Raw genomic sequence first — 25,880 nt, 5'->3', positions numbered from 1 at the left:
ATGGTTTCTATGCATCAGAATCTGGGAGCTGAGAAAGGGCTGTGAAGGACACCTCGCTGAACCTCCCATTCAACTCAAAATCTCTCCTTCATCATCCGCGAATCTGACAACTTGTTCCTCAAATAAAAGCAATGACGAAAATATTTACTTTTGTTATGCTGAGGGGAAAGTAGATTTACATAAATATAAGCTGGTAAATGTTGGGGTTAACAAGGTTTATTTGAGGAATGAAGTAGAGCAGAAAACGTCGGTTAGGAACTGGAGTTCAATAACCTTGCTCACTTAGGAGCTAAGAAATAGACGGGGAGCTAATACATGTAAATATATTTACCTTGCTTTTATTTGCTTCTTTGACTACTAGCCCCTTTATATTGGCAAAGTCTCAAAAGTCAAGAGATTTGTTTGCAGTATTAAAAAAGTTAGAGCAGTTAGTCATGGTCGAGTTCTTAAATGGCATGTCATCACAACAGAAGGGGCGTGGCCCCAGATACGAGGACTTCTGATTGGCTTCTGAATCAAGCCAATGGCATCAAGCCCTGGGGACACGTGCAGCGCGTGGGCGGGAGATGGGCGGGCTTCCAGCCCCAGCAGAGCAGCTGCCCACGAGCCCGCGGAGCCTGGACCTGCTGGCTCCAGGCTGCTTCATCTTGCCCCGGGGTTTCACCAGTGACTAGCCTGGGATAAGGTCTTGCTGACATCGCAACACACGGGCTCAGCGTAACACTGTCAGAAAAGTAAACTGTAATGGTAGGTAGGATGCACAGAGATGGAAATTACTACTGATTTCCAGACAGATCACTGACTTGTGAAAAGATGGAATCTATTTATACAGAAGATTATCTTACAAATGGACGAGGTTATTTAGAAAACCGAAGCAGAGCAATGAAACTGAAAAGGCAATCTCATTCTGACTAATTTTTCAGTAAAGGCAAAAAGGGAAATAAGATAGATTTAAAAGAATTCATTAATGAAGGATAATTATAAATTTATTTGCTGAAATAAAATTTTCGCTGGAATTAAAATCGCATAGGAATTTTTCATCACTTTTGGGAAAGAGATACTGAGTAAGAGTGGCTATTAACTTTCTTTTATCCATATAATTAAAATGCCCTTTAAAAAATTAAGTAATTCAGGTTACAAAAGAAGAATCAACACATAAAAGCACAACAGGAGAGGAAAACACCACGCAAAACTGTACTAAGTTAAGATAACCACCATTAATGTTTCGGTGACCATGTTTTCATGCATCCACATGAGTACACACAGACACACACTCTCATTCTCTCTCAATTTCTCTCTCTAAATGGGATCATGGAAGTTGTCCTTCAGAGTGGTTTTGACTGAATGCACAGAAATAATATCCAAGTAAACAACGGCAGTTCAAACCTTTACAGAGGCTGATTAGAGAAGAGTTGGACTGAGACATGGATCTAAGATCTATGACACAGATTCTGAGTCATGCAGGCACTTACGCACCGAACTCCAATTCATAATGGGTAACAAGCCTGTTGAACGTTGTCTAAAATGTCTGATACATGAACTGAGCACCTGGTAGATTCTGCTGCCACTGGCAGGCAGCAAGGCTGACTAGTAAATGACTTAATAATTCTGTAAAAGTGCCCAGTGAGCAGCTACTTGCTGTGACTAGTTTTCAGTCATTTGTGAAATTTTTAGGAAGTGGGCTGGCTGTAAGCCCCTCATCTAGTCTGATGGATCAGCATGGGAGTAAGCAAAGTGACTGCAGGTGAAACAAATATTTCCCTCTGAATTGTGGTTTGAATCACAGGTAGTCACGAGCTCCTATGAGTCTGTATTCTATTTCATGGGAGAAAATGAAATTCATTTGCCAAATGATAAAGGCAGACGGCCATCTTCACAGAACTTTGAAAGACTCAGAGGAATTGTTTTGCCTAACATTTATTGAGCACGTAATATGTACGAGGCACTGTGCTAAGCACTTTATGTGCTAATTCTCACATCGACCCTGTGATGCACTCCCGCTGTTATTCCTGTTTTATGGACGACTAAAACAAGCTTCAGGTAAATACAGCTGCCCGGTTCTCACAACTAAACACAGAGGAGCGGGGAGTCACATCCAGGCACGTCTGACTCTGCAACCTGAGCAATTAACACTGTGTCATGTCCAAGTAAAACCTCATCGGGGGGCCCAACAGAAGCAACTAGCTGTCGACCTGCTGGATGAGGCCGAGACTATGCATCTGAAGGCTGAGGAATGTCCACGGACCAAGACATCCTCAATGTGTAATACGTCAGGGATGTCAAAGGGTACTTCTTACATAAACATCTAGCCAGCAGATCAGGTTTGAGGTAACAAAATCACGTCACTGGAGTGGAGGTTACTTGCCCGGACTACGAGCATTCAGTTAAATCAACTACATGAGAGTGGGTGGTTGTCACTAATCAATTAAAATGCCAGGACATAAGTGAACAGAGAGAGCACATGGATTCCACCGATTTAAGTTCAGATTTGGGCCGTGTCCCAGGGATGCTTTCATCTTGAATCAGCTTTCATGAATAATGGTTGAAAGAAAGGACTGAATAATATCCTACAGTAAATGCCCCAAAATTAAAACAAACAAAACCAAAAAACCTTTTCTATATCATACCCTGTGGAAAGCTACTCTTGGAAAACCACTGAACCAAAATGGACCTTAACAGTCATCCAGCCCAATTTTCCATCCTCTGAAAAATGCCTCACCTACGGCAGCCCCGACAAGCGACACCCAGCTCCCGCCCCCATTCCCAGTCCCGGGCCCTCCCTGCCCCCACAGCAAACCACCTCAGCGGTAAGCAGCCTTGCTAACGGGCACTCTTCCTTTCACTGCAGTGAAATTCGGCCTTCCTGGAACCTACCCTCAGGTCCTCAATTTGCCCTATGGAAATACAGTTTACGCTTATTTCCACCCACCCCGACATTCTTTCTAATATTTGGAAACAGCAGGTCTTCCCGATTGCTTCTTTCTCACAGGTTAAACATCCGCGTTCCTTTGTGCATAGGCCCAGTTGCTAGCATCCACCAAAAGCCACAAGCCTCCAGGTAAGTGTGATGAGCACCCAAGACCGTGGGGCTTCTCCTGCCAGCTGCCCGGAAGGGGCGTTCTCTACCTCCTCTGACCGTACTGGGTCCCCTGGCGTTTCTTCCATTGTTGATTTACTCTAAGCTTGTGGCCAAGGACAGCCCCAAGACCCTTTCTCAACCTAGCGGTTCCTGCTGAGCAAGGTCAACTCCCAACCAGTGTTACGGACTGAAAATACACGTTCGTGAAAGAAGTTATTTTGCTAGGTATGATCGCATCTAGATCAGTGTGAAACTGGTGGAAGTCAATTCTCATGATTTTTATGAATATTACTCTAACATACTTTCTGGGGGGTCATCTGGCACATGCAATCCAAAAAAACAATTTGTTACTTACTCATTAGCATTCAAGCTAGCTGTGGCTCTGATGATCATGTAGCAGAGCGTGAGAGCACTGAGGAGACCAAAGCTGGCAATAATAAACCATTCTTCTGTTGACAAAGGAAAGGGAGGAAGTCACTCTGGGGAGAAGGCTTAAGTCAAATCGATGCCAACATTTCCCTCAAATGCAACGAAGCAGACGTCAACGGAGGTGTAAGCCAAGACTGGCCCAAGGAAGTGAAGCAGGAGGAGGTTTGCCAGAGAGCTACTAAGTGCAGAAGGTTAGTGGAAGTAGAGGTGAAAGCTGCGAGGGAGAAAGGAAAGCACGGCCCAGACATTTCTTCCCGTTGACGTCCTGAGGTTTGTGAGAAGCGTGGCCACCAAAAGTGTGCAGTAAAAAAAAATATATAAAATTGCTCATGGACATGAGATTTTTTAAACTGTTAATTTAAATGACAGCAAAATAGACTAGCTATATTTATAGTTATCCTTTACTTCTTCATTTGGTCACTTCTGCATGGCTGTGTCACTCATTCTTAGAGAAAGCCTTTAGGAATATGGAGCAGCGGTTCCCAAAGAGCTTGTGATATTCCAAGCAGTCCGCAGGCCGGCCTTCCGTGGCATTCACATCTACTTTCTCTTCTGTTATGAGTGGGTACTTGTAGTCTTTCTTTAAAAAGGGCCTCTTACTGGTGTCTCCTGCCCAGAAGAGGACTACCTCACCAGCCCACGGCGGGGAAGCAGCACTGGCTGCTCTGGCTTGGTGAAGCAGGGGTAGGAAGGGCAGGTGAGTCACAAGGTCCGTGGCCCATCGAAGAGCTGAAAACCCCCGGTACACAGAACTCTAAGGGTTTCTGTCTCGTTTCTCTCTAGATCCAGGAAATCAGTTCATGTTTTCCCTTAACTTTTCAGTCTGTACTGTCAAGGTAACGGATCAGATACAGTATTTATTGAGAACCTCAAAAATAACCCGAGAGCCAATCTGAGTTCCTAAAAAGTCTTAACTATAAAATATTTCCTAGAGTATACACGAGCTAGGGCTGGTCTGACAAAGTGTCACACAGCGAAATGCCCCACAAACCTGCGCTAATGCAGAGAGAAGACATTCCTACTTGGAACGCCAAATGTCTGTATGTGAAAGCTGTGCGGAACGTGGGTGCTTCTCAGGCTGGTTCCATGAATCCTGCCTCTACGCAACACTGTGCGTGCCTGGGAACTCCCAGAAAAAGGGCATTACACTTCCACTGGACTGTACAGGTGGCGGTCTTCAGAAGAGGAAGAAGAACTGGTCTTCAGGACTCCTGGATGCTGAGTTGTTCTGTGAGCATTTCTCTGTCCACTTTGCTTTATGTCATGAAAATGCATAGCAAACTCTTTCTTTTTAGGTAACAGTGCAGCCGCTGCTTCTTGGAATGCAAATTCCTCATCAGCAGCGTGAACGTATAAGGTTTTTATTTAAGTCAAAATAAACATTCAAGAACCCATGCAGAATCCACCATTTTCACCCACATGTATTTTAAGTTAGGAAAAAAAAAGTATACTGGCATCTGAGAAGAAATTAAGAGGTGACTGGTCATTGACATCAAGACCCTTAACACAGCAGTCTTTATTTTTCTCTTCTTAGACTTTTATACGTGATGAGCAGACTAACTTTTAGGACTTCAATTATGTCTGTTTCTGATTGTGAATGTAGCATCCATACCTGCGTGGCATTTCAGCTATAAAAATCAGTGTGACCAAAAAGAAGTAAACACCGTTAGAATAATACCCAGTGGCCCAGGGGTACGTCAGCAGCGACCCACGGCGGCCGGGGTCTCGGTGGCCCCCGTCCTCCCGGGGGTGTTTAGCACAGTGCCTTGCACACAGTGGACGCTGGCTAGAAGCACGGTAGCTACCAGGGCACCACAGGGCTGGAGATTGAAGTTGAGGGAGCACTGGTCTAGTGCAACCACATGAACTTCACTGATTAATGTGCATAAAGTTTGCTAATGGTGATTAATTTGATGCATGAAGTAATATTTTAATCATCAAGGCATAAGGTTTTGAAAGGACATTTATATATAAAATGTAATAGGATCATTACTTAATGTAGTAGCAGGTGCTCAATAAATGTCAACCAACGAAGGGCCTCCCAAAACTCAGGAGCGAACAGACACCCTTTGGCTCCTTTGTTACTGCTAGATCAGCTTTTAAAAATCTCACCCGCAGAAAAACATGAGATGCTGTTAAACAAACAAGTCGCTGGGAAATGGTAAGAAATGAGTCAAACTGTGTCAAAGACTACTTTTACTTGCTTTACAACTGAGTGAGGTCTCCTTGAGTTTATACAAGCGAGACACTAAAACCTGGGAACTCATTTTCTAACACCTTTTGGTTGGTTAGACTGAACAGACCACACGAGTCTTACTAGGTTCGGGAAACTCCGGGAACAGCTTTATCTGTTTTCCTGACTTGCAGAGTTGAGAGGAGTCCCACCAGGGTTAGGGCTCGAAGCTATAGGCAGGCAACAGCACCGAGAGGCAGCACCAGAGAGGTGGCGAGGAAGACGGGTGAGAGGTGGTTAGATGGAAACAACATGTAGAGAATGGAACTGAAACCAGCTGCTTGTCCCGGGGGAGCGTCCCCGAGGCCCACTCGCACGCCCGCCAGCCCACTCATACTTAGGCAAGGCCATCGAAACACTCAAGGGTATTACTCTCCTTCTTGTCAATAGTTCAACAATCATGACATTCATAACCAGCCCAGAACATTTTTAGGGCAGATTATCTTTTGGCTTCTCCCCCACCTCTTGTCCAATTATACCAAAGAGGTAAGTGCCAAGATACCAAACTTCATAAAAAGTGTAAAATACAGTGAGCAGCAACCGGCCATCTCAGCTGTTTCTAAAGTTGTGAACTTTCAGGTTCAAGTTCTGGATTTGTTTTTCACTGAGTTGCCTGCCGCCTGGGAACTAGAGAGCGCTGAGCTCACAGCGACACCACACACCTGAGCTGCTGCTGATACCCAACATCACGTCCCTGTCTGCATTTCAAATCAGGCTGATAAACAGCTACTAAGACAGACCTCTGATCAACCACTCATCAAATGGCAGTTACTCCTATTCATGACGCATAAATACACACGCTTCTCATTATAAAGAAAGCTTCCTTGTTCCAAATAATCTGCTTTAGCAAGTCCCCATTCCCTTCTCCATTACAGACGCCACCACCGGCCCTGGTGACGGCCTCAGCTCTCCACCACACACTGAACACCACCAGCAAAGCCGTCCTGTGTCCTGGGCACAGGGCCCACTTACTTGTCACTGCGATGTTGATCTCTCCCGTTCTAGGAGTGAGCTCCCCGTCCTGAGGAAGAGGTGAGATCCCCGAAGTTCGAAGTGGCTCGAGGCCAAGGGAGTTGTCACTGGCGAGGTCACCTAGGGCTGATCTCCGGTTAACTGCTTGGGTTCTGGTGAGCCTCTCCATGTCAAATGCTACGTTATCAGTACACGGCAAATTTGGCTGCAAAATATTTCCAGATTAAAAGTACTTGTAAGATTAAGAATTCCTTTTATAAAATTCTTAAAGTTCAACATCCCTGTTGAAAACACTTTACCGAGTTTTTTCTATGTGATTTCCTCTCATTTCTCTCTTCATCTACACTTTCCACTCTCATCCAAGAGTTTTTCTTTAAAAGAAACATGATTTCTTCCCAAAAATGGTACAAAGGAAAACCAAAATTCATTGCAGAACTGAGAAAATTGGATACTTCATCTTTATAAAGAAATGACAACCCCTTATGGACAAGGCTCACAGGCAAAGTGATTCATTATCATTGTTATAAAGCTGACAAACAGTTCGGTGTATCACTTTGGCTCTTATGTTAACGCAGGTAACAGTAAATACCCCTTTCATCCTACTAACTTCTCTGTAATGCCCCGTCCATCTGGTAGACAAGTTTTTAAATATCTCCTACTTTTGAATATAAGTAATGCATACAACCAAGAGCCAATCAACGTTGAAAGAGTCTTGAACTCTGAGAAAACTATCTGTTGCAAAACCCAAGCATCTAATTCTGGAAGAGGGGTTCAGAGCTGCCGTGGAGCCAAAGCTTACCAGCGAAAAAGTGAATGGATGCTAAAGTCTTCTGATTTAACAGCATGGATACCTGGTTTCCTTAGCAACCGTCGGTGCTTTTAGCCAACGGCAGGCAGTGTACTAGGAGCAGAGCTGGGAAGGGTGGCTGAGAGAAGCTTATGCTTACAGAGAGGTGACAGCCAGCCAAACCCAGGGCAGTGACCTCCTGGGCAAAATAGTTCTCTTCTTTGTCACCCCAAATTTAAAGAATCACAGCATGGTGTGATAACCGAGGCTAATAATGACACTCATTTAGAAGAGGGCTTGCTACGTTTTTCATATTTAAGGAACCATGGCAGTTTATAATACATTTCAGAACAATTTTCATTAAAAACAGAAGGAAAGAGTATGTCTTGGTCCTTCAAAGAATAGGACTTAAATAACAAAACAACAGCCAAGAAGGCTGGAGGCAACAGAGGAAGCTGAGTTAGTATCTCCCCAAGTGTCTGCTACGCGCCAGGCATTATGGCAGATGCTCTACAATACACCCCTCGCGTGGGGGTGGACAGGGGACACCTGGCCGGGCCCAGAGACATTTCTGATTGTGTGGCCAGGGCGTTGTATTTACTAGTAGATGCCAGGGATGCTGCTGGACAGTCTACAGGATGGCTCCCCCCCAAGAAGGGACTGTCTGGTCCAAAGTGTCGGTGGTGAAGAGGCGGAGGCGCACTGTGCTGAACACAGCATCACCGACCTGATCTCTGGAGACGGAGGATCAGCGGGGCGTCACTGCCCAACTGGATCACACCTCAACAGCCATCTGAGGGTACTTTTCAGATAGGACTACTTTGATCTGCAAGGGTACAGTGAGGAAATTCATCTGCTGGGTCAAAACAAATGTTTTGCTCCACAAGATTGTTCAGTCTTTTTTTGAGACCAGAAAATACTTCCTTTGCCTCTAAAAAGCAATAATCCTGGATACATACTCCTCTCACGGAAGGAACCGTAGGGAGCCTCCAAGGTCCTCGGCTGGTCAGCGGCTGACCCGCCCGGCCAGGGCTGCAGTGCTGCTCCACGCGGCCCCCGCCCAAGGCCCCCGCCAGGCTGTCGGAGGTCTGCCTGGGGCTGGCACTGAGCACATCACGGCCTGCAGTGACCCATGCCCAGGGGAGCAAAACCATATTCAAGACGAAGGAACATAAGTGATGACCTCATCTTACATCATGCTGACCTCAGAAAAACTATTATTGGACCAGTGTAAAAGTCTATATTCTAAATTCCTTAAGAAAAAAGATACTGGAATGAAGGAAAATGGTCTCCTTCTCTCTGTCTCAGTTCTCCACCACACCCCCACCGCCCAATACACACACGCTTTAAAGTGGACCAGCACAGTGTTTCACCTTCTCTGCCAGGAGTTCTCCAAAGTGGGCTGGACTTTAAGTGACGTGGGGAAAAAAGTCAGTGCTAGGCTCACAGGGCTATACAGCAAAGGAAGTCAGTGTGTCCCTGTGGGACTCTGAACCGTCCACTCGTCCATGTCAGTGCCATGCTTACAGATAACACTACACGAAAGTATTCACAAAACAGGAAACATACCACAATTCCCAGGGCCTTCAAAATATTAAGTTTGCACATAGGACAGGTACAGTGTTCGCTAAGCCAGGGATCCACGCAGGATTTGTGGAAAACATGCCTATAAAAAAAGTGGAGAATTGTATGACAAATTATATACTGAAAAACTCTTAGGCCAAAATGCAAAGAAATGGAATTTTTGGTCAGTCTGTTTCTTTCCCCTTTAGGACATAATCACAGGCCCTAAGAGACAAATATTGGGGATGTACTGCAACGTACCTGGAAGAAAAGCTCCTGAACCCAACGTCATATGCTGAAAGCACCGTATAAACGAGAACTGGTAAGAAGTATTTTTCTTCTGCCCAATTCCAAAAAAGATTTGAGGAAATGTAGAAATTTATTAAGGATGAAGAAAATGAATTATACCTTATACATCAGTTGTTTTCTACAACAGCAAAAGCAGAAAAATGGAGTTTCAAAAAGATACTAACCAGGAGTAGAAAGAGTTCTCTATGTAATTACCAGTTTCATGGACCTCTGTTTAAATGTCATTTAAAACATTATTTAAAAAGACTTCTAAGCAACCCACGTTAAATGTTTGTAAAGTTCCAGGGCGGCTGGGGCTGTTTTTAGGGATAAACTGTGTTTAAGAATCAGCTAACATTCAGCCAGCAGTTTTCAGCTGAAATGAAGGGAGAGAGAGGATGGGGGGGTTTCTCTCTTCCTCAGGGGAGAAGGAAGTCACACCCTTGTGGGTGGAAGTAAGTCATGGAGGGTTCTGCATTCTTAAAAAAGGGGCTGGTGCCCTCTGGAATGGAGAAAAGACTCTGAGGGAGCTGTGGAAGTCATTTCTCACTCTCACTACCTCCCCACGGCAGCTCTGAGTAGCCGAAATGAAACCGCACGGAAGCCCCAGGGTCCTGGCCCAGCAGGGACCGAGGCAGGCGCCAGGACAGACAGCTGGGCACCTTTGGAGGAGCTATCATCAGAGTCTTGGCATAAGATACAAGAAAATTTGAGAAAAACATCAAATTGAACCATGGTATGCCTCTTAATTTATAATTCATATATAGCTTACAAGTAGTTATATATACTTGTTTTAAAGAGCAGTTTTGATCTTAAAAAGCGAAAGACCTAGAAAACTCACTGTTTTAATTGGGATTTGGAAGAAACATTTGGGTTTATAGCTTTGACCCCAACAACACATACGTACCCACCCAATGTCACCTGGTGGCCTTATGCCCATTTCTTCGGGGTAAGAAGAAAGACCCTGACAACTAAATGCATCAGTCTAGTACTGAAACTCGTAGATAACGCAGTGAACCAGACCTCATCATCCCTGAAGGCCTTTATTTAAACCTGAAAGTTTTTATTTAATGGGTGAAAGTCACCAAATCATAGGCAAGACCTAAATTGACTTTGTACACGTGAGGCATTGTCACGTCCGTTGCCCGTTCCTCGCATCCGTGAATGAGAGTGCTGTAAGGCAGAAGGCTCCTTGCCCCAGGACCTCCACCGAGGGTATTCTCAGAGACGGCGTAGCTCCCCAGCCGGCTGGGGACTGTGCCCAGTGTTGGCTGTAGTCTAACCAAGACTAGAACGAGGCCTTCAGTCCTTCCTGGAGACGTAGACTCCCTTAGGTCTGACGTAAATGACAGGCCCTCCCCCTTACAGGGGCGCCCCTCTCTAGTATCTGGCATACGTTTTGGGGAGGCCCACGGACCAATGAGGGTTTGATCAGTGTGGGATGGGGATGGGCGGCTGGGAAGGTGCTCCAAACCAGTTCTAGGCAGTCTGGACGACGGAGTGCAGCTGGCTGACCAGTGGCAGGAGAAAGAAGGTCGTGTGATCGCTGATGTGGCCACTCTGGCAAGGGGTGGCTGGCCTGGACCGCTTGCGGAGACCCCCGGCTAAGCAGCGGCGGCGGCCTGGGGTGGAGCCTGCCTTCGCCTGCCCGCCCTCGCCAGCGCTCCCGCCTCCCCTTTCCTTACTGTCGTGCCTTGTTTCCTGTTACTGGTTATTCAGAGAGCAAAACGGTATAATCCCGTATTTAACGTTCAAAGCCGCGTAAGCTGCTGTTCTCTGTTCATCTGTTCCTTTCACCTTTGTCATGGATGCATCTCTCTTATGCTGGGGCTCTTAGCTGTCCCCTTGCAGGTGTGCTGATCCAAAAGAAAGGGTCTGGCGCCCTGCTGCGGGGGCGCCGACACGAAGGAAAACAGAGACTAACTGTTCTTCAGGGAAAAACTGAGAAAGTCTCCCTTCTTAACCTAACTCAAAATCCGAAAGAAAAACCCAAAAAGCCCTTTTCTTTGGACTCTCTGTCCACCCCATGGCTTTCCTACCCCCGGCCAGTAAGCCGCCCTTGTTCCCCCCACCCCGACAGAGCCATCTTTGACTCCCGACAGTCCAGCTCCGGCGCCTGGCCCAGAGATCATCAGTCTGATTCCCACAGCACATCTCTCTCTTCTGCAAACAAAACCCAGGGCTGTCGTCTTCACGCGCTGGCCCTTCTGACCCAAGCCCATCACATACCCCTCCCTCCGGTCGTGACGGGACGCGCTGACCGGCTCTCTGCGCTCACTGACGCCTCTCTTCATCACCCACTCTCTCCACTCCTGCTTCTGTCTCCTCCGCTCTCCCGTTTTACCGGGCTCAACATGGCCTTCCCCTCCTCCTAAGCGGAGTCCTGCTCCTACAACTGTCTGAGCCTCTACTTGCTGCCCTCACTCCCAGCTGTCTCGCCTGAAAGCTGCAGGCGGAAGGGGGTGAGGCGTGGTGGGGAAGGCGGTGTGTCACCCCCCTCGTGAGGCTGTCCGGGGCAGCAGGCGAAAAACCGTAAGTGTGATCCTTTGAAAAAGCACACAAATGAACTACTCATCATGTACAACTAAGATGACTGATTTCTTGAATACGTGTGAGCACATCTGACTGTCCTTTATGACTGTATCACCACATTCTGCTGATTCTTATTTTATAGTTGGCTTTATTCCATTGATAACTATGTAAGTTTAAAAAGCTAAAGCTCGAAACTGTTCTTAGGAGCAATGATCAGTACACATACGTAAACTAAAAAAAAGGTGCAGTGTACTGTCTGCATGTATTTACATGCAATATCGTGTGTGTGCAGTTGGACTGTAATACTACTACCTAATAAAACTGAAAAAGGAAAAAAAAAAAAGAAAAGAAAAAGCACCAGGGACACACAAATGGAAGTATCATTAAACACAAATTCAGGCAAAGTAACGTCAACGTTCCACACGATGCCCTGATGAACGGTCAGAGCCCCCGAGCACGCCCAGCGCCAGTGACCTCTTCCCAGCTTGCAGACATACCTCAGGCATCCACAGACGCCTCAGAGGGGGGCACCTGGGGCCAGCCAGACCTTGGAAAGAAGTCCCTTCCCGCTGTTATAAAAGACTCAAAACAATAAAAATGCACGTAAAAGCAGAAAAGGGCACGGCATATGCTGGGCCAAGCGGTGTACAGGGGTGGAAAGGGGGTGACGTGCTGATGAATCGTGAAGCATGAAAAGGACAAGCTTATCAGAGCTTCAACAGAAGTCCTTTATTCCCATGAGAAATACTTCGGGATACAGAATGTGAAACGTATGGGACATAAAAGGAACAGACCCGGAGGAGGGGGCAGGAGGGTATAGCTCAAGAGGTACAGTGCGTGCTTAGCAAGTACGAGGTCCTGGGTTCAATCCCCAGTACCGCCTCTAAAATAAATAAATGAATAAAATTTTAAAAACCCTATTACCTCTCCCCGCCAAAAAAGAAACCAAGAAACAAAAAAACCCAAACAAACAAAAGGAACAAAACCAGTTACATGGAAATAGGCTGCCCTCGCCCTTCCCTACTTCCCACACATGCTGTAAACTAGAGTGATCAGAACACTGGTGGAGGGGGGGAGCGGGGAGAGGAGCCTACACTGAAGGTGAGTGCTTTTCACAGCTCTGCAGCCTCTTGGTGTCGTGCGAGGAGCTGGCAAACATAAAAGGATCCAGGATTATCAAAGGTCAGAGACAAGAACTCTTCCCCTGGAGCTGGGACTGGCAGCAGACCCTCGCTCCGAGGCGGGGGCATCACGGTGACGCCTCTGCCAGCAGACAGATGACTGACCCATTTTAGCTCCCAAAGTGGCGTCTTAGACAAAGGCTTATCCAAGCCAGCACTCTACTTCTGAAAAGTACTTTTGACTACTAAAAATATTTTGTGGCTGACCTTTAAATAAAAGAGGTCTAAATAAGGTAATAGTTTTTTTAGTTTCTAACCTGTGTTGCCTAACGTCCAAAGGATGATCAACTATAATCAACTGACACAAGTAGGAGGTCCCAAAGCGATGCCAGCTGCCATCTGTCCACAGTAAATTAATGTGACAGAAGGTGAAAAGCAAAGGTCATGCAACAAGACGCCAGCAGTCCCCGAGGGGTGTGCTATCTGCGGGAAGTCTCGGCCCAGCCTCCGGACAGGCTCGTTAAACAGAAGCAGGGACAGACACACAGAGGCACCCGGGCTTTTCTTCTTTCCTGAGCCAGGGGAGAACGGACACTGGGTACAGACCCGTTCCGGGCTCTGGCTGTGAAGGGGAGAGGCTGTGGGTGGTACAGCTCTGGAGGTGGGTTTGAAAGACAGTTATGAAAACTGGACAGAAAATGCTTGAGCGTGATGAAGTGCTGAAAGAATAAAAGCTGGAGGGAACACAGATCTAGCAGAGCACAGTCCCCAAGGGAGGGAAGGTGTCGGCACGTGGAGGCCCAGGTGGAAGGAGCACACCAGAACCACAGAGACTGTCTCCTTCACTGCGACGTGAGGGAAGGCTGCAGGCGCGGGTGTGGGGCAGGCACACACAAGGGCCTGGGGTCATCAGGCTGAGAGGAGTTCAGGTGTCCAAGAGCCATTCTTTTCTCTGTGAAGTGGGTGGTGACGCTATCTGATGAGAGTGAGGAAGAAAGGGACACATGAAGGTGTGGAAGGAGAAGGGACACAGCTGGCAGCGCTGCTAGGGGATGGGGAGAGCCAGCCAGGGGGACGGAGGGGCTCGGGGCGGCACTCCAGGCCTGGCTGGAGGTCTGCTCCGCGTCCCAGGGAGGAACCAGAGCTGAAGGAAGACGTAGCAGAGTCACACCTTACACGGCTAAAAAGACCTGCAGATCAAAGAGGAAGGGCAGGATATCTCAGGCACAGGAACAGAGCGAGCAGCAGCATGAGGCAGCCACCCCTGGAAAACAGGCTTGGGAAGATTTGGAATAAAGATGAATATTTAAGTGGAGCCCTCCTCTAGGTCAGGAGACATCCGTGGGGGTCACAGCTGTGTGTGGGGGGCGCTACTGGCATCTAGTGAGTGGGGCCAAGGATACTATAATCTGCAATGCACAGGCAGCCCCCGAATGTGCCCAACGAAGAATTATCTGGTACCAAATGTCAACTGCGCCCATGGGGAGAGTCTGCTCTAGGTCAGAAGCTGTCAACTCGGGTCACACAAAACACTGCTCAACGCGCCCAGTTGGTTTTCACCACACCTGAGAATCCCACTGCTGTCACCATTTCAGGGAGGGGAAATGTGTGCAGGGCAGGGTGTGCAACACGGAGAAAGCTGCCGCCTGCCCTGAAGCAGAGGGGTGTTAGGGCAGTGGGCATGGACAGTCCAGACCAGGATCTCAGGACTCAAGTCAGCCAGGTGAGCAGTGCCCTAACTACAGGTGCAAAGAAACACTCTCAAGTTTGCCAAATCCTAATACTCAAAAGCGGACCATGAACATGAAGGCTGAGGCCACTCCTCTGCGGGGAGGTGCAGCCACCGAAAGGGCTACGACCTAGCAGAGCTCTGCACTTCAACAGACGGTGGGGCCTTGCAGCATCAGTCACCCAGGCACTTCATGAGAAATAAACACGCCCAGGGCTCCCCACTGATTCTGAGGCAAAGTCAGGTTTGGAAGGAAAAAACAGAACCAAGAATGAAACTTTCCAAAAGCCAATGCTTGAGGGACAGAGAGAACAGGCAGCAAACGTCCCAGCACAGTCTGTTTCCAGCAGGAGCCCCCCCCGAGGGAGACGCTGGCGCCTGCAAATGACCACCGCTGGCCGTGGGGGGCTTCACTGCCCAGGTGGTACCAGGGGACCCTGCACTGAAACAGGAAGGCACTTTGGAAAGACCTGGCTTCCTCCTAGTCACTCCAGTGCCGGGAGACATCTGCGCAGGTAAAACACTTTGTAGAAGCAAGGGAAGGCTGATTATGCTTTACAATGTTTCCTCTTGATCTTTCTCCTGATTTGCAGGGTTGACCTTTGAACAATGTCGGGGGTCAGGGGTGCTGACAGCCCATGCAGCTGAAAATGCACATATTTGTAATCAGCCCTCCGTATCCACGGTTCTGCATCTGCAGATCCAGCCAACTGCTGACCACGCAGGACTGCAGAATTCACCACCGACAAAATTCCAGGTGCAGGTCAAACCCGCGTCGTTCAAGGGTCAACTGTACTTCCTTTAGCCTCATGCTTTAAGACTGGAAAAACTGGTAATTACACAATTTAGTTTTCTATAGAACAGCGTACATTGAGTTTTGTAGATTTCCCTTTATATGTAAACTAGAATGACCTGACTTCCAGAATTCTGGTTTTCTGTTTTAGTACATGAAATAATTCTTAAGTTCTCTCTCTAGGGTGTAAATACATGACTTTGTGAATAAGTAAGATAATACCAGCAGCCTCACGGAGACAACGACCACTGGATGTCTGACTCACTCACACGTTCCGTGTTACTAGAAGGCGGGAGTGGTGTGGACGTGTTTTAAAGGCGAGGGGAGAAGGAAGAGGAAAAGTCTTTTGTCTTAGGCTTCTCAGCAGGTGACTTCATGTTTTTCCAACCACTGCTCATAACTGTGTATCTGTTTCATATCCCCCAGCTTGGGATAGCACCGTGTTAGACATCCACGTGCTTATAAAGAACATCTGCTCTTTTTAGGGCACCAAACTACAGGCGAATACCTCCGTTTGGAGGGAGGGACGTGGCCCCACGTAAAAAGTAGAAATAATATAAAGGCGGACCTCTGTACTGGCCCAGCCATTTCTGAATTGTGTGACCCTGGCAGATCCATTACAGACTTCACCATCCTTCACTGGATGGACAGTGGGGAGAGAAACACGGATCCTCTTACAGGACAGAGTAAATGTAAACCGAACAGAGCAGAGCACCTGACGTGGGGCAGGTACACAGCACACACCAGTGCCCCCCACTTTACACAGCACAGGTTCACGGAAATATTTAAGTCAAGCCCTAGAGTTCTGGTACCCAGTGCCAAGTGAACACCTCTGGGGCTCTACTGGAGTGCCTAGTGATGTACTCTGATTTAAAAGAAGAGAACCATATGACCCAGGAATCCCACTCCTGGGCATATATCCAGAGGGAACCCTAATTCAAAAAGACACCTGCACCCCAATGTTCACAGCAGCACTATTTACAATAGCCAAGACATGGAAACAGCCTAAATGTCCATCAACAGGTGACTGGATGAAGAAGATGTGGTATATTTATACAATGGAATACTACTCAGCCATAAAAATGATAAAATAATGCCATTTGCAGCAACATGGATGGACCTGCAGATTGTCATTCTAGGTGAAGTAAGCCAGAAAGAGAAAGAAATATACCATATGATATCACTCATATGTGGAATCAAAAAAAAAAAGACAAATGAACTTATATATAAAGCAGAAACAGACTCACAGACATAGAATACAGACTTGTGGTTGCCTGGGGGTGGGGCAGGGGTAGGAAGGGATAAACTGGAAGTGTGAAATTTGCAGATACTGACTGGTATATATAAAATAGACAAACAGGTTTATACTGTATAGCAGTAGCTCACAGTGGAAAAGAACCTGAAAATGAATATATATATATATATATATATATTCATGTATGACTGAAGCATTGTGCCGCACACCAGAAATTGTCACCACATTGTAAACTGACTATACCTCAATAAAAAAGAATAAAATAAAAGAAGAGGAACAGTGGCTAGTTCTGAAACCCACAGAAGTCACAGAAATAAAAAAATTCTCAACCTCCATGCCTTCAGGCCCCTGATGTGCCCGCCGGCTGTGCCCGTTTCTCCACTAGAGAAGGCTCTGCAGTCAGTTCCTGCTGCGGTGGCCCAGCCCTCTGCCTGCGCAGCCGGGCCCCCAGCTGCCAGAAAAGCCGTGGGTGAGGTGGCTCTCAAAAGCGAGGGAGGCATATGAGTCACATTAGTATCGTTCTTTTTTAAACAAAGAAAAGGTGACATACTTGCAGGGGAGGATCCGGACAACATCGTTCTGCTTATAGCTCTCTATGCAGACTGCGCAGTGATCGAAGTCTGGGTCTGTCTCCTGAAATGAAAGGCACAGAACAGAAGTCACACGCTGCAGCCAGAGGTGCCTGAGCGGCCAGGAGTCCTCCTGCGGCAACGACGATACACAGGTGATTATAAGGGGAAGGTTGTAAACAAAAGTGTACGCGGCAACGACGATACACAGGTGATTATAAGGGGAAGGTTGTAAACAAAAGTGTACTATGTTTCTATTTGCATAACTGTATTGGCCCAAATCATACTATTTTGTTTTTACTACGGTGCAACAATTAATACTAATTCTGTTTGTGAAATGTCCTAGAACAAGAACACTGATTTTTTTTCAAGATTCAAATCAGCTGTCCCCTTGGAGCCTCCTGTCTTCTCACTCTGCTGCATCGCTATTCCGGTCTGGGCAGGTTTCACTGGATTCTCATCAGGAGGCTCACTGGACCACATAGCTAAGTGCTGACAGAAAAGATGGAGAGCCCCCAAAAGACCGTTATCCAGAGACCACCCCCCTCCAAGGATGGGAGCTGTGTGTCTGGTCACAGATTTGGGGTGGGGACCCATCATGGACTCAACTCTATACCAGGTCTTTATCAAGAGTCAGGAGGAGTCTGCCAGGTGTCTGGTCACCCAGGGTCACTGACTTCCGTCCTCCTCTGGGCTGAGGCAGGCTTCCCCAGAGCTGTCATAAAACGGAGCACCACCAGGAGCCTGAGCCAGAAAAGGCAAGACTGACTGCCACATCACTGCCCTTGGACTGAAACTCAGTGGGACAACTCTTGACGGGTCTAGGAGGCACAAACTAGCAGCGCTGGCCTTAATAAGGAAAGACGGTTCTGTGTTAGCACAGGGGACAAAGCAGGATGGTCAGGTCAGACCAGCTCTGTGGACATTGAGATTAACGTGGCAGCTGAAGGCCACCAGGTCAAGAAAGCGTTTACACAGGTGACCCCTCCTCCAGGGTTAAAGTGCAGCTGTTCCAATGCTGCCTGTATTTCTGTTAGGATTTTTACTTTCTTCTTTCCCCAGTGTACCATGAAGTTCACTGAAAATGCTTCCACCTTCTGGAGCTGTGTCATGGAAAACCAGACGTGGGGTGTCATGGCAGTGGGAAGAAAAATGAGAAAAGTGAAAACCGTGGTAAAACTTAAGAGGATGGAGAAGCACTTGTAATTATCCCTCCAGGGCTCCTTGTTAAAAAAAATCAGAGTTGGTTTTGGGGCAGAAGACAATTTTGGTTCCATCCCTTCAGAGGTGCAGTGTTTTCACTCTAGATAACCTTGAGCACAGGGTCTGACGTCCCGCTGCTGTGCTGTGCTTAGAGAGCAGAAGCAGGGCTCTACCGCAACTTGAGATCCGACTGGAGAATTCGAGCCGGTGGTCTCGGCCACAAGCAGCCTCTCGCTTTCACTGCTGCTCTGATTTGGTCCCCAAAGCCACCAGGCCCCATGCTGTGTTCTTTCAACCTGCTTAGCCCACCGTACGGAGAACACTTTGCTAACCACCACTCCCTTGAAATGCGGGCCGCCAGTTCTCTCGCGAACCGGTGAAGAACCAGAACACCAGACAGAGGCGAGTTCGCGGGAAGCACAGGCAGAGAACGCACGTTCGAGGGCTCTTCCCTGAAGGACGCCAGGCTTCAGCGAAAGAAAACTGCTGGACACCACAGCTAGGGAACCTGTAAGTAGTCCAGTGAAGCTATAATGACAAGAGCATTTAAGTCCAGGAAAATCAGGGAACTGAACGGAGGGCCTCCACATGGCAGGCATGCCAAGAACAAGACTTCAAAGGGAAGCTGGTCAAAACAGAGCATCAGCTAGCACGCTTGGAGAAGAAGGATAATCCAACAGACGAGACCCAAGTAAACGGTCAGGGCACATCCCCTCCCTCCCGATTCAAAGGCAAAATGCTTCGCTGTCTGTACAGCATTGAGAGTGATTTCACCACTGTACCTTGTCACCCTTTTTTACGGTTCTGGTTGTCAATTTGCTGATGGCTTTCTTGGCTGCATCTCCAAGGCGACGCTATGAAAATTGCAAAGAAAAACAGACATTAAGTGCAAGATCTCTCGGCGTTCTTCTTCTTTTCTTGATATTACAGCTGACTATTATTTTATTACATTTAAAAAATTAAAGTAATTGATACATACATTAGTTTCAGGGGTACAACATAACGATTCAGCGTTTGTGTATATTCTGAAACGACCACAATAAGCCTAGTTAACGTCTGTGTACTCTAGATGATGTCCTGTATTTTAAGAAAATTAAATGCACGAAGTCCCTATTACCCTACGTTACTTTCCATGTCATATCACGTGAGAAGATTCTTAAAAAACAATTAAAAAATCAGAAGAACTGGCAGTTTCCCCCTAGGTTTAGCATTCTGGTGAGTAAGTGTACACAGTGAAAAAGCCAGGTGTCATAATCCTCACTGCATTTTGTATTTAATACGCATTTGAAATATTACAGCATTGTCAACATCTAATTCTTGTACATGTCAGAGCTGCTACCAGGGTCCCGACAGCCTTTCTGTTCTGCTCCAAGGACAACCATCATTAGATACATAAACTCCGTCTTTGTGAAAGGACATCTAATGCACCCTTAAAATCGCTTGTCACATCACCATGTGTGGGAGAAGGGATGCAGTTGTGAGCTCTCCTTCTGACCCTGCTACTGCTTTGGGATCTCAGGAAGGTGCATGCACCTTCCCAAGCCTGGGTTTTTCTCATTTATCTGAGAGGGTTCGGTCAGGAAATCGCTAAGGCTGAATTCATCTAGCATTTTGCAGACACTGCCAGCACTATTAAGACACCAAGGACCCCAAAGATGAAAAGACAGTGCTCCCCTAACGTTGAAACACTAACTGAATTGGAGCACAGACTAGTAGACGTATTTTAATCGAGTGCTGTACAGCAGCGCATGCCCGAGCGGTGTGGCAGCACAAAGGAGGCACCCTGGTAAGGTGGGGCGGGGCAGGGCGGACGAGGAGTGCCAGGGAAGGCTTTGAGGAAACGAAGCCTGAGCTTAGCTTGCTAGGAAAAGTGAGTAGGAAGGAGTTAGGCAAGGAACTCACTGAGGAAGAAACGGGGATTCTGGACAAAGGAATAATCTACTAAAGACAAATGGGTGTGAAGCACAGGTAGATGAAGGAAATTAGTTTGATAAAACTAGGGTGACATTTAATCGTTCAAGTTAGATGCTCTGAGAGTCAGAGAGCCCTCTAATAATTATACTGGAGCAACAGGTGCTGATCAAGACTGCCCCAGACACCCTGGGACAGAGGGCCACCCTGCACATAACAGACCTCAAACCAGGACGGGAGGCAGACGGTGAGGGTGAAGGACTACGGTGGAGGCTGAAACAAAGGGAGACCTTGCACTCTATCCCGAGGAAAACACAAAACCAAAAACGACATGAAATTTTAGGAGGAATTTTAAAGCACACAAAAGGAGAAAATGTAATGAGCCTCTAGCTGTATTCATCATCAAGCTTCAATGATCAGTATTTTACCTAAGTACAGTCTTCATGAATTTCCACCCCTCCTCCTTTACTGTGCTAGAGGATTTCAAAGCACATCACAAGCTCTGTAAGATTTCACCCATCGCCACCCGAAGTGAACTATGTCTTACAGATACGGGTTTTTGTTTGGTGCCATTGTCTTACGAGACAAAATTAACAATCACCAACATAACCTAATACTCAGACTATTTCCCCAGCTGTCCCCAGAACTTCACCTGATAGTCAGCTTGCTCGAATCAGGATACAAAGTCCAAACATGGCATTTGGTTTCTAGGTCTCCAGGTGCTTTTAATCCGAGTCTCCTCTATCATATACACACACATATTTTTTCAAACAGCCTTAGAGAGACATAATAGACTTAAACTGCACAAAGGGTACAATGTGATGTTCAGCTTGACCCACGAAACCACCACGATTACCGAATTCCCTTGTGCCCCTTCCTAGTCCCTTCTTCCGGCCTCCCTTCTGCTTCATCCCCCACGACCCGCCTTCTGCTACTGTGGTTTGTGTTTTGCGGAGCTTTATATAAATGGAATGATGGTGCGTGTGCTATGCTGTGCCTGCTTTCTCTCACTCGGTACAATTATCTTGAGATTAATCCACGTTGCTGCAAGCATCAACAGTTCATTTCCTTCTCATGCTATGTAACAGCACTATTACATATCACTATTATATCTCACTATTACATATTAATATATGTGTATATATTAGGTGTACATATTCTCTCTCTCTCTCTCTCTCTATATATATATACACATATATGCCACAACTTACTTATCCTTTTTCCTGTTGATGGGACACTCGTATTCTGTCCCAGTCTTGGCTGTAATGAATCAAGCTAAAAATAACATTCTTTACTTCTACAAACAGCGTACTGGTCTTTGTAAGGACACACTTTCTCTTTTCTGGGGTCAACAGCTATGAAGGCTGGCTAACATGATAGGCGTGGGTTACTTTTTAAAGAGATTGCCGAAGTGTTTTCGGAAGTGAGTGTAGCATTTTACATTTCCACCAGCAGTGTATGAAAATTCTACCCCTTCGCCAACACTTGGTATAGCCAGTCTTTTTGTTGTTGTTTTTTATTATTATTTTTTATTGAAGTGTAGTTGATTTACAGCATTAGTTTCAGTTATACAGCAAAGCGATTCAGATATACAAATATGTACCTATGTATTTTTTCAGATTCTTTATCGCTAATGATCAGAGAAATGCAAATCAAAACTACAATGAGGCATCAACTCACACCAGTCAGAATGGCCATCATTAGAAAGTCTACAAATAATAAACGCTGAAGAGGGTGTGGAGAAAAGGGAACCCTCCTACTCTGCTGGTGAGAATGTAAACTTGCGCAGCCACTGTGGAGGACAATATTGAGGTGCCTCAAAAAACTAAAAACAGAGTTACCGTAGGATCCAGCAGTCCCACTCCTGGGCACACATCCAGAGGGAACCCTAATTCAAATAGACACCTGCACGCCAAAGTTCACAGCAGCACTGTTTACAACAGCCCAGACGTGGAGACAGCCCAAACGTCCATCAACAGGTGACTCGATAGAGATGGTATGGCCAGTCTTTATCATCTGATTGTAACCATTCCCACAGGTGCACAGTGGTATCTCACTGGGGCTGTACTCTGCATTTCCCTAAGGACCAATGGTGTTGAGCATTTTTCATGTACTCATTTGCCATCTGTATATCTTCTCTGGCATAGTGTCTGTTAGAATCTCTGGCCCATTTATCTACTGAATTTTTTTTTTTAACTTTTTGGTGGAGGGGAGGGAATTAGGTTGGTCTGTTGGCTTGTTTATTTTTAAAGGAGGTCCTGGGGATTGAACTCAGGACCTCGTGCGTGCCAAGCATGTGTCTTACTGCTTGAGCTACACACTGCCCGACCCACTACTGAATTGTGTTACTGGCTTGAGAGTACTTTATACACTCTAGACATAACTCCCTTCGCATATATCTTCTCACTCTGGCAGAAGTTTTTAACTTTAACGAAGTCAGTTTATGAATTCTTCATTTGTGGACTGTGCTCTGGTGTCACATCTAAGCAATCTTTGCCTTATCCCAAGGTTACAAACTTCCCCCTCACCATTTCTCTTCTAGAAGTTTTATTGCTTTATATATAGGCCACTGAGCCATTTTGTGTTAATTCTGTATATAGTGCAAGGTATGGACACACAAGTTTTTTTTTTTTCCATATGATATATACCTGTTCCAGCACCATTTGTTGAAAAGGCTGTCTTTTCTCCACTGAGTTGCTGAAGGGAAAGCCCCCACCCCCAACAAGCTGGCGGGAAGATCCCCTCTCTGACTGGGGAGGGAGTGGGCTCTCACTGCTGCCCCACTGCTTCTCAGTCGGGTGTATCCTACTCCTCCTGTTTCCAATTAAAGTTCTGAAACTCCTGCAAAACCTCGTCCATGAAGTGTACAGGGTGTTCTTTTTTAAGACACAGGTAACCGCAGTGCATCGTTGAAAAGCTTTGTGATGGTACTATCAGTGTAGCTGAGGCCAAGAACAGGGGCAGGGAGAACTTCCAGGCAAAACTGAAGCTTTTTTGGGTCACCATCAATTTTACTCGCCACCTGATGCATGGGATCTCCAGCACGAACTTCCAAAGCTCCACTTCTCAAGGTGGTCAGATTCCCGTAGGTGACTTTCCTCTGCACATCAAACACCATGATACAAGCGAGGGCCCTGTGGTAGGAGGTGTGTGTGCTCTGGAACCACTCCTGGCCTGCTGTGTCCTCAAAGTCCACAAGGATGGTCTTACCGTCCACCATGGCTGTGTGATTACACAGGGTCAGGGTGTACGTGGACAGCTGATGTTGCTGAAATCCATCTATGAGAAATCTCGCCGTGAATCTGGACTTGCCCATGGTGCTCTCCCTAGGCAGACGATCTTCACGTTGTCATCAGCCTAATACTTCTCTTGGTTCAGCTCACAGGGTCTGGCTCTGTCCTGGGCCCTTGGCTTCTAGACGTAGAGGGACTCAGCCAGGAGAAGCCTATCATTCCCCCAGCCAGGTCTTCCTCTGGCTCCGGGCCCAAAGAGGGCCTCAGAAAGGTGAGTCCCACACGCTGAGCCAGCCGTCTGGGGGCCTGTCCACTCAGGCAGTCCTGGAGAGACTGGGGATGCTGTAGGTCAGCCCATGCTTGGCCAGCTGCCCCCTACTCCCCCTCCAAGACCCTGCACTGTCCGGGACACCCTGCTAAGAGTTTTTAATCAGGAATAGATGCTGGATTTTGGTAACTGTTTTTTTCCTGTATCTGCTGACATCATATGGTTTTCTTTATTTGTTAATATGGTAAGTTACATTGATTAATTTCTGAATGTTAAATCAACCCGCATTCTTGGGATAAATGCCACCTGGTCATGATGACTTATTCTTATTATATATTGTTGGATATGATTTGTTAAAAATCTGTTTAGAATTTTTGAATCTATTTTCAGAAGTTACTCTGGCCTGTAGCTTTCTGTTTTGTAATGTTTTTGTCTGGTTTTGGTATCAGGATGATGCTGGCTTTACAGAATGAAATGCAAATTACTTCTGCTTTTTTAAATTTTCTGGAGTTTGTACAGAATTATTATTTCTCCCTTAAATTTTTCTTAGAACTCACCAGAAACCACCTGTACGTGAAGTTTTCTTTTTGGGGAAGTCTAAAACTACAAATTAAGCTTCCTTAAATTTATCTGTTTATCTTGAATGAGGTCATTAGTGACTTTCGTGGAATTCATTCATTTCATAGAAGTTGTCAAATTTATGGGCATAAAGTTGTTCACAAGGTTTTCTCATTACCCCTGTGTTCTGTAGTGACGTCATTTCTTATTTTGGATGTTGCTAATTTGTGCCTTCCCTTCTTCTCTTGATCAGTTTGGCCAGAGGCTTATCAATTTATTTTCTTTGTGTGACTGATTTTCTCTACTGTTTTCCTGTTTTCTAGCTTACCAACTGCTGCTCTGACATTTCTTATTACCTTTCTTCCGCTTACTTTTGGTTTAATTTGATCTTCTCCCCCCAATTTCTTGAGGTATATGCTGAGTATTAATGTCAGACCTTCTTCTCTAATATAGAAACTGCTTTAGTGGCATCTTTAAAATTTTGATATACTGTGTTTTCATTTTCTTTAAGTTCAAATGACCTTCTAATTTCCCTTTTGATTTCTTCTTTATTTCATGGGTTATTTACAAGTTAGTTTTAAATATCTGGAGGTTTTCCAGAGATTTTTCTGTTATTGATTTCTAACTTAATTCCATGAGATCAGAGAACATACTCTGTATGACTCAAATCTTTTTTTCTTTTTTTAAAGAGGAGGTACTGGGGATTGAACCCAGGATCTTGCACATGCTAAGCCAGCATTCTACCAACTGAGCTATACCCTCTCCCCATGACTTGGTATCTTTTTAAAATTTATTGAGACTTGTTTTATGTCCCAGAGAGCACCTCAAAAGGATGTATATTCTGCTTTTGTTGGATGGAGTGTTCTATAAACATCAATGAAGTCAACTTAGTTGACTATGTGTTTTACATACTCAATGATTTCCTGTCTACTTACTCTTTCAATTATTGAGAGAGGAGTAATGAAATCTGACTATAATTGCAGGCTTGTCTATTTCTCACTACAGGTCTATCAGTTTTCGCTTCATATATTTTGAAGTTTTGTTATGAGGTTCATAAAGGTTTAAGTGTAATGTCCTCTTGAATTGCCCATTTATTATTAAGTAACTTTCATCCCTGGCAATCAGTTTGCCCTGAAATCTCCTGATGTGAATCAGCCACTCTGGCTTTGTTTTGATTTGTGTTGGTATGTTATAGCTTTCCTTCATTCTTTTAATCCATCTGTATTTTTATATTTAAAGTAGGTTTCGTGCAGGCAGTGTATGGCTGGGTCTTGCTTTTTACCCACTCTGTGAATCTCTTTTAATTGGTGTTTGGACCGTACACTTCACCGTGGTTATTGATATGACTACGTTTATG

General features: G+C 45.9%; 1 protein-coding gene, 1 long non-coding RNA gene and 1 pseudogene across 4 annotated transcripts in view; 1 reads left to right on the top strand and 2 right to left on the bottom strand.

Moving 5' to 3' along the window:
- The window catches only part of RNF130 (ring finger protein 130), a 91,068-nt gene that overhangs the window by 3,231 nt on the left and 61,957 nt on the right, over positions 1-25,880 (bottom strand). The window contains exons 4-8 of one of the 2 annotated variants that reach the window (XM_072947104.1): positions 19,336-19,407; positions 17,332-17,414; positions 9,070-9,166; positions 6,714-6,918; positions 3,435-3,528 (exon numbers count right to left, since the gene is read on the bottom strand). In XM_072947104.1, the coding sequence (XP_072803205.1) occupies positions 3,435-3,528; positions 6,714-6,918; positions 9,070-9,166; positions 17,332-17,414; positions 19,336-19,407 (551 nt within the window). The remainder of the gene's footprint in view (positions 1-3,434; positions 3,529-6,713; positions 6,919-9,069; positions 9,167-17,331; positions 17,415-19,335; positions 19,408-25,880) is intronic. The other variant, XM_072947105.1, reaches the window with a different exon arrangement.
- LOC140688399 (uncharacterized) lies at positions 8,776-13,301 on the top strand. Of its 2 annotated transcripts, none has more exons than XR_012063047.1 (4): positions 8,776-8,897; positions 9,273-9,385; positions 9,924-10,087; positions 13,002-13,301. It is a non-coding gene; the product is annotated as an uncharacterized lncRNA (long non-coding RNA). The 2 variants fall into 2 exon arrangements; XR_012063046.1 differs by having other exon boundaries at positions 8,776-8,930.
- On the bottom strand, positions 23,192-24,869 carry LOC102526336 (rab-like protein 2A pseudogene; annotated as a pseudogene).

The sequence above is a fragment of the Vicugna pacos genome, chromosome 22 (genome assembly GCF_048564905.1).
Source record: "Vicugna pacos chromosome 22, VicPac4, whole genome shotgun sequence".
Classification (NCBI taxonomy): Eukaryota; Metazoa; Chordata; class Mammalia; order Artiodactyla; family Camelidae; genus Vicugna; species Vicugna pacos.
The sequence above is the reverse complement of the archived record's forward strand: the minus strand, read 5'-3'. Positions and strand labels throughout refer to the sequence as shown.